The sequence below is a fragment of the Eriocheir sinensis genome, chromosome 5 (assembly GCF_024679095.1).
Source record: "Eriocheir sinensis breed Jianghai 21 chromosome 5, ASM2467909v1, whole genome shotgun sequence".
Lineage (NCBI taxonomy): Eukaryota > Metazoa > Arthropoda > Malacostraca > Decapoda > Varunidae > Eriocheir > Eriocheir sinensis.
Window position 1 is genome coordinate 24,841,115 of NC_066513.1, and position 12,058 is coordinate 24,853,172.

Below are 12,058 nucleotides of genomic sequence, written 5' to 3' on the forward strand. Positions count from 1 at the left end.
GGATGGATAGCTGTCTGTCTGTCTGTCTCTCATTCTACCAGTTTATCTACCTGTCTACCTGATCTTTTTTTTATCTATCTATTTACATATCTATCTATCTATCTGTCTATCTATCTATCAGTCCGTCTATCTATCAGTCGGCCACTCCTCTAACTCTTTTTAGGATCAGTGAGTATCGGGCTTTTTTTTTTTTACATTTGTTACCTTTTTTATGCCCTCGAACTGACTCCTCTGCTGTAAAAAAAAGTCTATATACCTATCTATCTATCTATCTATCAACCTATCTATCTATCTATTTATCTGTGTCTATCGACCTCCCCATATATACTAACGAAGCATCATTTCCCTTCCTCTCCAGGCCCCACCATCCCGGTAAGGGCAGGCTTGGGGGGCAGAGCTGACCTTCCCTGTAACCTGACCTCGCCCCTGCCCCGTGACCCCGCCCACCTCGTCCTCTGGTACAGGTCCGGCACCCACAAGCCTCTGTACAGGTAAGAAATATTTGCCCGCCAGGTGAGCAAGGTTACTGCACACCTGTTCACTCTTTTTTTATGTTCCAATTTTCTCGTTACTATTTTTTTTCTTGTTTTACAGGTTATTTTTTGGGGGGTGCGATTGCGTGTCACTTAAATGCCGAGCAAATCGTAGTTATTATTATTTTTATCTACTTTATTACTTTCTTAGCTATATAAAGTTTCATGAGGTAGTAGGTAGTAGTAGTAGTAGTAGTAGTAGTAGTAGTAGAAGTAGTAGTAGCAGCAGCATATTAACTATTCTAACTAACCACACCCTCGGTATATACACACACAAGTACAAACATTGCACGCCATAACACACCCGAAACAAACAGACCAGTTCACCATGTCATACACCACAGAAAGCTAAAGTATATACAACCAGGCATATATATAACCAGCCCACCGTCTTACCCACGCTCACAGTAACCTCACAAGACATTACACCCGATTACAGCCCCAGAGAACACACCAGACCACATCGGTACACGACCAGACACAAAAAACGAGGCATACCACCCCGCTCACTACCTGGTCCTCGAAAAACGTCAGGTGTACGGATGACGACACGACGGTTGCCAGGTGGAAAATTACCCCGAGAAAAGTGTCGGAGAGATTCCTTCCAAGCAGTCAGTCAGGCTATCCAGGCGGCAACGACTAGACTGACTCACTGGCTGGCTGGCTGGCTGGTTCGTTGACTGAGTGACTGATGGGTTAAGATCGAGAAGACAGATGGCTGACTGGTTCGCTGGCTAAGTGACCGGCACTGATTGATTGGTTAATGCTTCTTGACTGGCTGACAGACTGGGTAAATGACTAACTGACTGACTGATTATTTGAGTGACTAACTGACTAATTCAAAGATACAAGTTAGACTGGGTTGCTAGCTTGCAGGATTGTGTGACTATCTGACTGGCTGAGTGACTGACTGACATGCCTCTCCTTCTCTCTTCTCCTCTCTTCTCTATTCTCCTCTCTCTACCCTTCACCATCATTCCACACAAAAAAATACAAAATAAAGCAATGAATTTATAAACACACCATGTCCTCTATCGTGTCTTACAGATCGAACAAAAGTTGAAAAATTAATGTACGATGAATATTTTACCCGTTTTATGTCATTCTTTGTACAGGTGTTTGTGTGTGTGTACGTATGTTTGTGTCCGTGTGTGTGTGTGTGTGCGTGCGTGCGAGTAACCAGTTCTTTGTGCATAGCCGAAGGGAGACAGCCATCACCTTACATTACCTGGGATTGAGTAGTAGCAAGGTGATTGGAGAGGCGGACAGACAGGTTAAATAGTCGGGTATGCCAGCCAGGTGAAGAGATGGGCAGGCGAGCGGGCCAGAAAGTGAATACAGGGTGAGGTGAGTTGTTGGGGAGAAGTAGACGGTCGAGGAGGTGAGGTTGTGGGTCTCTGAGGTGGTGATGAGTGTTAGTGGGTGTGAGTGGTGGGGGGGATGGTAATACAGGTGGGTAGCTGGGTAAATGTACTTGGGAGAAGGTTATGAGTATTAGTGGGTGAGTCAGGTGAAGAAAGGAATGCAGGTGGGTAGGTGGGTCGATGATGAGGATGAATAACATGAGTAAAAAGGACGAGTAAGAAACAAGAGTGATAGGAAGTGAGTAGGTGATTGTTTTTAGTCGTTAAGTAAATAAGTGCGGGCGTGGAGTAGGTGTGTAGGTGGGTAAAGGCACGTGAGGGTATGAATAACATGAGTAAGAAGATGGGAAACAAAATAAAAGGTGGAGAAATGAGGTCGTAGAAATCATTTGACGTTGTTATAAAAAAAAAAAAACTTCACTACTACTACTATTACTACTACTAATAATAATAATAATAATACCACTGATAATAGAAATAATAATACCACCATCACAATAATAATAACACTAGCTAAAAGAACAACAACAGCAGCAGCAACAACAACAACACAATCACGCCTCCACGCTTTAGTGAGCCAACAAACAGGTATATTTTTTCACCCCGCAGTTTACCTGTTGTTCATTAGGACACACAAACGATCAACAAAATGTGTTAGGGCGGCAGGTGAGGCGGCTCTGACTCAATTAACCTTTCTCCTCGTTTGATTTATCGAGTGATTGCTGAAAACCTAATGGGAATGAAATTTTAACGGGTCTGTCTGTTTCTCTGTCTCTCTCTCGCTCTCGCTCTCTCTCTCTCTCTCTCTCTCTCTCTCTCTCTCTCTCTCTCTCTCTCTCTCTCTCTCTCTCTCTCTCAAGTGCCAGAGTCAGCGTCATTGCCACATCCTCCGTCCTCACTCTGTTTATTTTTCTATCGGTCATCTTTTGTTTGGTATTGTCGTATCGAAGGGTCATCGAGGGGACTTTTAAAGCTCTTTGATGAACCTGACTTTGTTTCGTCCTCACACACTCACTTCTCGCCCTTACTCTCCCTCCTCTTCCTCCTCCTCTCTCTCCCTCTCCAGTATTTCTCGTTCCCCCTCCCTCCTGTCTCCTACATCCCCCTTTCTCTCCTCCTTCTCGTCCTCCTCTCCACTGCCTGCTTTCTCTCTTTTCTCTTCTATCTCTTTTTTTTTTGGTCTCCTAATTCGTCTCTCCTCTACCTCCTCTCTCATTCTCTCTTCGTCCTTCTTCTGTTCCTTCTTCTTTATCTTCTCTTTCTCTTTCCTTCGTGTTTATTTTCCAATCTCTTTCTTCTATCTTTTTTCTGGTCTGCTCTGTCCTTTTTCCTCTTCCTCTCCTCGCATTTTTTCTTCTTCTTTCTTTTTGTTCCTTCTTCTTTACTTATTCTTTCTCCGTTCTTCTGTTCCTTCTTCTCTTCATCTTTCATCGTTCTCCTCCTCCTCCTCCTCCTCCTCCTCCTCCTCCTTGACCTCCTGCCCTCTTCCGGTGACCAGCCTGCCTTGTCGCTCCATCTCGTCCGACGCGTGATAATGAAGTGTCTCAGAATTTTTATATTTTACTCTCAATTTTCTTCCTTGCCGTAAATTTTCTTTGTTCGACAGTTTTTTAAGTTCGATGCTTTCTTTCTTTACCTGTACGTCTGTTTGTGTCTCTTTTGTCTGCCTGGCTTCCGTGTGTCTGTCTGTTTGTCTGTCTGGTTGTGTGTGTGTTTGTTGGTGTCACATACACACACACACACACACACACACACACACACACACACACACACACACACACACACACACACACACACACACACACACACACACACACACGAACACAAAGGGCGTCTCCTCCCCGATCAATTTCTTTTCTTTCCTCGCACGTGACAACCAATCCTTTCTTTTCTTTCGTCCACGTGTGTGTGCGTGTTCGAGTGTGTGTGTGTGTGTGTGTGTGTGTGTGTGTGTGTGTGTGTGTGCATTAATACATGGACTTGTATATATATAATAGATAAACGAGGAAGAAATATGAAAGAGCAAACATTGTCTGGATAATTCAAATAAGAAGACATGAAAGAAGAAGGAAAGGAAGAGAGGATGGAAGGAAAGAAGGAAGGAAGGAAAGAGAGAATAAAGCAGGGAAGGAAAGGCTAAACGAATGAAGAAAGAAGAAAATTGAAGGAAGAATGCAAGCAACACACGATAAGTAGAAGAAGCAAAGGAGGAAGGGAAGAAGAGAGAAGAATTTAAAAAAGGAAATGATGCATAAAACAAATCCACGAACGAAAAAAGGACAAAAATAATAAAACAAAACACGAACGAAGAAAGGACAAAAATAATAAAACAAAACACGAACGAAAAAGGACAAAAATATTAAAACAAAACACGAACGAAAAAAGGACAAAAATAATAAAACAAAACACGAACGAAAGAAAGGACAAAAATAATAAAACAAAACACGAACGAAAAAAGGACAAACAAATAAAACAAAACACGAACGAAAAAAGGACAAAAATAATAAAACAAAACACGAACGAAAAAAGGACAAAAATATTAAAACAAAACACGAACGAAAAAAGGACAAAAATAATAAAACAAAACACGAACGAAAGAAAGGACAAACAAATAAAACAAAACACGAACGAAAAAAGGACAAAAATAATAAAACAAAACACGAACGAAGAAAGGACAAACAAATAAAACAAAACACGAACGAAAAAAGGACAAACAAATAAAACAAAACACGAACGAAAGAAAAGTAGAGCAGAGAAATGGAAAATAAATAACTGAAGAATGGTGAAATATAGGGAAGTGATAAATTTTTAAAGGAACACAGGAATGAATAATGGGATAGAGAAATGAATAACGGGATAAGGGAACAGGAGAAACGAATAATAATGGGAGCGAAGTGGGGACGTTACTCTTAGACATATGGACGCATAAATAAATGGAGCCGTGAATGATGGGGTTGAGGAAAGGCCGGATAAATCAAGGAGAGACATTCACCACACAACCATTACTCAAAAACCCTCTTGAGATTATTCAGCCACTGAGTCAATCCACCATAGCAAGGAGGAGGAAGAGGAAGAGGAGGAGGAGGAGGAAGGGGAGTATCAATAGTAGGAGGAGAAGGAGAAAATTGAGGAGTTAAAATAGTAATGGTAGTAGTAGTAATAGTAGGACGCGTACATGTAGTGAGCAATCATAATAATAATAATAATAATAATAATAATAATAATAATAATAATAATAATAATAATAATAATAATAATAATAATAATAATAATAATAATAATAATAATAATAATAATAATAATAATAATAATAATAACAACAATAATAATGATAATAATCCCAACAACAACAGGAATTTTCGCAGTAATTAGTCTTCAACTTACAAGTCATTCTTCGGCCAGGTAAAAATCTCCTTTGTCCAGGTTAATTAAGTCCTTCACTTTTATTACCGCAGTACCGCTTGTGGACTCCTCTTAATTCCTATCCATTCAACTGTTCCATGCATTAATAATCTCTCTCTCTCTCTCTCTCTCTCTCTCTCTCTCTCTCTCTCTCTCTCTCTCTCTCTCTCTCTCTCTCTCTCTCTCTCTCTCTCTCTCTCTCCTGCTCACCTTTCCCTTACCCTCCATTAAACACACGTAGATATTAAGCTCCTGCCCTAATCCACGCCTTTCCACCTTTTATTTCACCCGTTAAACGCTGCTCTCCCCTACCTTGCCTTGCCTTGCCTTGCCTTGCCTTCCCCTTTCCATCGCCGCCGCCTCGTCTCTCAACACCTTTTTCATTTAATGCGATTTATTCTCATGTCTTTTTTTTACAGTTTTCATGTTCATTCGTTAGGCGTTAGGTTCATTCGTAGGCGGTGGCTGAGTGGTTAGCGTGCGGACCCCGCATTAACCACGCCATGAACAACGTCGGTTCGAGTCCCCACGCTACCACCTGGGATTTTTCAGTCACCGCCGAGTGGCCTAAGTACCCACATGCTGTCCAGAAGACCACCCGTCAACCCGGACTCTAGAAGAAACCGTCCAAGTGAATCAAGAATGAGTTCCGGGGGGCAGCATGAGCCAAGCATAACCGGCGCCGCTATAAAAAATTGCCTGCGCCATGACGGGCTTGGGTCGACCATCTGGCCCCTGAAGAAAGCCTGCCGGCGCTACAGGGGGAGATGTAAAAAAGAAAATCATTAATTCGTAAGGTTTTAAGATGATAATATACATCGCGGAGTTGTATTTTTTCTGGGATTTTCTTGGCAAACACGCGCGAGCACACACACACACACACACACACACACACACACACACACACACACACACACACACACACACACACACACACACACACACACACACACACACACACACACACACACACACACACACAAAGGTATAAAAGGAAGAATCGATGAATTTCTCTGTTATCTTTTTTTCTACCCTAACAATCCCCAGCCTCCCTCGCAGCCACCCTACATACATACATACATACATACATACATACACCCATACATACATACATACATACATACACTGGTAACGTACAGTACGACAGAGTGTTTTATAGAGTACACCGGCGGCAACAATAAAAATAAAAAAAACACGGAAAGATTTTTAAAAGTCGTACACAAGAGAAAATAAATATCTTAACCGCACTGCGCCGGGACCATTCACTTGGAAAAACACGCACAAAAAAATATATATAAAACAGAACGAAATATAAACACGAAACCTAAACACGGTCAACTCTACTTTTATTCCTGCTGAACGTGCTTTAGATTCTCTTTTTTTTAACTTTATTTCTGTTCTGGAGATGGGAATGACAAAGGGTAAAAAAGAGGTATAGAGGAAGGAAGGAAGAAGGGAAAATTATTGGCACGGTAGAGAAGGAAGGAGGGGAAAAGAAAGGAAAAAAATGAAGGGAGTTGCAGAGTGGAGTTTGTTTTGATGTTTTTTCTTTATTTTTATTTGATTTCTATTTTGAATTCGTTTTGAGTCTTCTTCATTTTCTTTATTTTGATTTTGATTTTCTTTTGAGTTCGTTCTGATGTTTCCTCTTTATTTTCTTTATATATTTACTTTACTTTTATTTTAAGCTCGTTTTGATGTTTCTTCTTCATTTTCTTTATTTCTTTTCTTTATTTTCGTTCTGGAGTTTGTTTTGATGTTTTTTTTTTTTTTTTTTTATATATTTTTTTTTTTTTTTTGTTTATTTTTTTTGTTTTTTTTTTTTTGTTCTCTTCATTTTCTTTTCTTTATTTTCTTTCTCGAGTTCCTTTTCATGTGTCTTCCTCATTTTTCTTATTTTTCTTAACAGCAAAGGAAGCAGTTTAAAGGACAAAAAAAAAGTAAATAGATGGAAAAAAAATACATCCCCTATGGCGCTGCTTCCACAAACATACATTAGGATGATTCATGTCGTGTCCTTTTAAATTTATGAGGTATGGGGGAGTGAATTCCTTTTTCATTTACCAACTTTCCTTTTTCTTCTTTAAAAGTCCTCCGTTGTGCTGCTTCGTTTCCCTTCTCTGCTAGTTGTTTTTTTTCCTTCTACCCCTCGTTTTTTATTTTTACAGCAGTCTCCCTTCGTGTATTTCCTTCCTCCCTACTTTTTCCTTTGCCATGCCGACCCTCTTTTTCCTTTCTCTGTTTTTATGTTACCTTCTCTGCACTCCCTTCCTCCTTTTCTTCCTTCTTCCTTTTCCTTCCTTCTATGTCGTTCCAATTGCTTTTCCTTCTTCCTTCCTTTTTTTTTCCATTCACTCCCTCATTTCCTCTCTCCGTTCTTGTAATCCATTTTCTGCAATTCCTTTCCCTTTTTCCCTTTCCTTTTTCCCTCCTCATTCTCCTCCTCCTCCTCTGCTGCCCCATTTATTTCTCTTCCCTCCTTCCTTTCTTCCTTTCTCTTTACCCTTCGCCATTCTCACCCATGTTTCCCTTCCTCCTTCCTAACATTCCTTACTCTGCAATTCCCTTCATTTTTTTTCCTTTCTTCTCCCTTTCTTTCCCCTTCTTCCCTTTCTTTACCCTTTCTCATTTCCATCTTTTTTTTCCTTCCTCCTTCCTATATTTCCTTCTCTGCAATATCTTTTCCGTCTTCTCTTCCTTCTTCCTTCTTCCTTCCTTCTCTGCCCTTCCAGTAATTCCCCCTTCCTCTCCTTCCTTCCTTCCTTCCTTCCTTCCTTTTTTTCCTTTCTTCAGACCCTTCGCCATTCCCACCCTTTTTCCCTTCCTCCATTCTTATATTCCCTTCTCTGTAATTACGTTCCCTTTAACCTTCATTCTTCCTTCTTTCTCCTTTCTTTTCTGCCGTGTCAATTATTTTCCTTCTTTCCTTCCTTTTTCCCCATTTCTCTTACCACTCGCTATTTTCAACCCTTTGTTTTCCTTCCTCCTTCCTTATGTTCCCTTTCTCTTTATTCCTTCCTTCTTTCTTCCTTCCTTCCTTTCTTTTTTCCTATCCTTATACCTTTTTTCAACCCTCCTTCTTCTTTCCCTTCTCTGCATATCCTCTCTCTTTTTTCTTCCTTCTCCTTCCTTCTCTACCATCTTAATAATTTCCCTTCCTTCCTTCCTTCCTTCCTTTTTTCCTTTCCTTTTACCCTTCTCCATTCTCACACCTTTTTTAACCCTCCTTTTTTTCTTTCCCTTCTCTGCATATTCTCTCTCTATTTTCTCCCTTCTTCCTTCCTTCTCCTTCCTTCATGCCGTCCCAGTTATTTCGTCTCCTTCCTTCCGTCCTTTCTTCCATTCCTTCTACCCCTCGCTATTCTCATCCTCTTTTTCCTTCCTCCTTTTTTCCCTTCTCTACAAATCCTTTCTCGTTTTTTCTTCCTTCCTTCCTCCTTCCTTTCCCGGCGTCCTATTATTTCCCTCCTTCCTTCTTTCCCCTCTTCCTTTCTTTTGACTCCACGCCATTCTCATCGTTTCCTCTACTCATTCCTTATATTCCCTTTTGTGCAGTTCCCTTAATTTTTTTCCTTCTTTCTTCCTTCCTTCTTCCTTCTCTGCCGTTCCAATTGTTTATCCTTCCCTCCTTCCTTCCTATTTTTCTTTCTTTTAACTCTCCGTCATTCTCTCACTCACTTTTCCCGACCTCCACTCTTATATACCTTACCCTTTATTTCTTCTTTCCTTCCTTCCTTCCTTCCTTCTCTGCCGTCCCTATAACTTCCCCTCCTTCCTTCCTCTCTTCCTTTCTTTTGACCCTTCGCCATTCTCAACCCGTTTTTCGCACTCTCTTCTGTCCCTTCTCTGCAAATTCTTTCCCTTTAATCCTTCAGTTTTCCTTCCTTCCTTTTCTGCCGTCCCAATTATTTCTACTCCATCCCTCCTTCCTTCCTTTCTTCCTTTCTTCCATTCCTTTCACCCCTCACCATTCTCACCCTCTTTTCCCGACCTCCTTTCTTTCCTTCCCTTCTCCGTCCTTGTCTTGCGCATTTTTCGAGTCATTGCCTCTGAGCTGGACCTCCCCCAGCATCGCCGAACAGCCCGAGCATTGGACATCCACCCTGCCGCGGCCTGCCAGGGAGTGAGGCGCGAACAGAGGGGGCTGAGAGAAGACGGACGAGACAAGGGGAATGGAGAGGAAGGAGGATAAGACAATAGAGTGAAAGAGAAAGAGAAAGACAGGGGCAATGGAGAGACAGGAGGATAAAGGGGACGAGAAGACGAAAAAACGGAGATGGGAACAGGGAAAGGAGTAAGAAAGAGAGGGAGGAAGGGACAGGGGAACAGGGGAACACGGTGGCAGGGGACAGGGGGACTAGAGGGTTATATACAGCTGCTTATGGCCCGAGAGAGAGAAAGGAACGGAGGAAAAAGAATGAGGGAGGGGAGAGGTGAGGAATATATCTCCCTGCCACTGTGTATGTTACTCTGGAGGGAAGGAAGAATGGCACACACACACACACACACACACACACACACACACACACACACACACACACACACACACACATACACACACACAGAGCTGATATAGTGGGTCTCTTACCTTCATATATTTATATCTTGGGTACAGAGAACAAGGCAAAGAGTGGTAGCAGAGGTTATGAATTATGGTAAAAGGTCTGTGTGTTTGAATGTGTGCGTTTACGTGAGTGTGTGTGTGTGTGGGGGGGGGGGGGTTGTGTGTGTGTGTGTGTGTGTGTGTGTGTGTGTGTGTGTCTCAAGTTAGTTAGCTTCACCGCATCCTACCACACCCTCTTCCCACCTCCTCCTCCTCCTCCTCCTCCTCCTCCTCCTCCTCCTTGTCCTCCTTCCTTTGTCACCTTCCAAGTATATAGAGTTTTAAAGCCTCAACAAAGTAATAAGTAAGGCAAACTATATTACCCGATGAAATTACTAGCTGAGAGAGAGAGAGAGAGAGAGAGAGAGAGAGAGAGAGAGAGTAAATCGGCCATAAAAGTGAAAAAAACATGGTAGAGGAAAAACAATAATAAAAGTAAAGTCTGATTTATCGAATTTGTGTTCCTGCCCCTCACCTCTCTCTTTCTCTCCTCTCCTTCCTTTTTTCTCTCCATTTTTCTCTCTCCTTTTCTCATATCTCCTCTCATTCCCTCCTTCTCTCTCTCTTTTCCTCTTTCTCCCCCTCTCACTTCTCTCTTCCTCTCCTCTTCATTTTCTCCTCTCTTCTCCCTCTCATTCCTCCCCTTCCTCTCTCTTCTCCTCTTCCTCCCCCCTCCCTCACCATATCCTTTGCTTTTCCAACTAAGACCAAATTCAGATTCCCATTTCTTCTCTCACATCACTTCCCTCCCTTCTCTCTCCTCTCTCTCTTTCACCTCCATCTCTCTCCTCCCCCTCTTTTTTTTTCTCTCCCCATCCCCTCTTCTCTCTCTCCTGTTCACCTTCATCTTCACCCCACTCCTTCCCCCTCCTTTCTCTTCCCATCCCCTTTTCACCTCCCTTTCTTTCCCTAACATTATTTCACTTTCTTTCTCTCACTTTTCTCCTCCCTCTTTCTTTCTCCCCCCATGCCCTCCTTTCTCTCTCTCTATTACTTCCTTTTCCTTTCTCTCTCATTGCCTTCTTCATCTCACATTCTTTTCCTAAAATCTACTGCCGTTCTTTCTCTCCTTTCCCTCCCTCTTTCTTTCTCTTCCCATGTCCTCTTCACCTCTCATTCTTTCCTAACATTTCCTCCCTTTCTTACCCTCTCGTCTCCCCTCCTGCTTTCTTTCCTCAATCCACTTCATTCTTTGCAGCTCCAACTCTAATAATGATCCCACTCAAAATATATCCGCCCACTCGAATTAACAACCTCTTCTCTCCTCCCCCTCACAGCTACGACGCGAGAGGCTCCAGGCCGTCACACTGGGTCAACCCTTCAGTGCTGGGCTCCCGCGCCTCCTTCCACCCCACCACGTCCACCCTTATTATCCAGCACGTGCGGTCCGACGACGAGGGGACTTACCGCTGCCGGGTCATGTTCAAGAAGAGTCCAACGCTCACTTACACCACCAACCTCACCGTCATAGGTAAACGAGCACCTTTCCCACGGGGTTGCTGTTGTCCCAGTTCCTAATGCATAAGTTAATCGGAGTCTTCATTCCTTCATCCCTTGCAGTGATAAACAAGTCCCGTTTAACATGATGTTCTACTCTAGCTTATCTCTATGCTGTCCCACTTCCTAATGCGAGAGTTAACCAGGGTCTTCATTTTTCATCCCTTTCACCGGTAATCAAGCCTATTTCACACAGTGTTCTACTCTAGCTATCCGTATGCTGTCCCACTTTCTAATGCAAAAGTTACTCGGAGTCTTCATTTTTTCATCCCTTTCATCGGTAAACAAGCCCTTCAACACGATGTTCTATACTCGTTCATCCTTGTGCTGTCCCACTTCTTAATGGAAGAGTTAGCCGGGGTCTTCATTCTTCCATCCATTTCACTGGTAAACAAACCCCTTTCAAACGATGTTCTACTCTTGTTCATCCCTATTCTGTCCCATCTTAATGCAACGGTTAACCAATGTTCTGAATGCCTCCTTTGCTGTGAATATAAACACTAATCCATTAATGAAGGTACTTTCAGCGAGGGATCGGATGATATATGGTGGTGGGTGGATTCTTTCCAAGTGAGATATTTTGTGTGGTTCAACTAGTTGTATCTGCACCCTGAAGGGAGGCTTTGGTAGCTTATCATCATCATCATCATCATCATCAT

At 42.3% G+C, this 12,058-nt stretch overlaps 1 protein-coding gene across 1 annotated transcript in view; it reads left to right on the forward strand.

Annotated features, from left to right (window-relative positions):
• LOC126983036 (nephrin-like) overlaps positions 1-12,058 on the forward strand; it is a 58,767-nt gene that overhangs the window by 307 nt on the left and 46,402 nt on the right. Inside the window, exons 2-3 of the mRNA XM_050835474.1 lie at positions 359-491; positions 11,180-11,373. Coding sequence (XP_050691431.1) covers positions 359-491; positions 11,180-11,373 — 327 coding nt within the window. The remainder of the gene's footprint in view (positions 1-358; positions 492-11,179; positions 11,374-12,058) is intronic.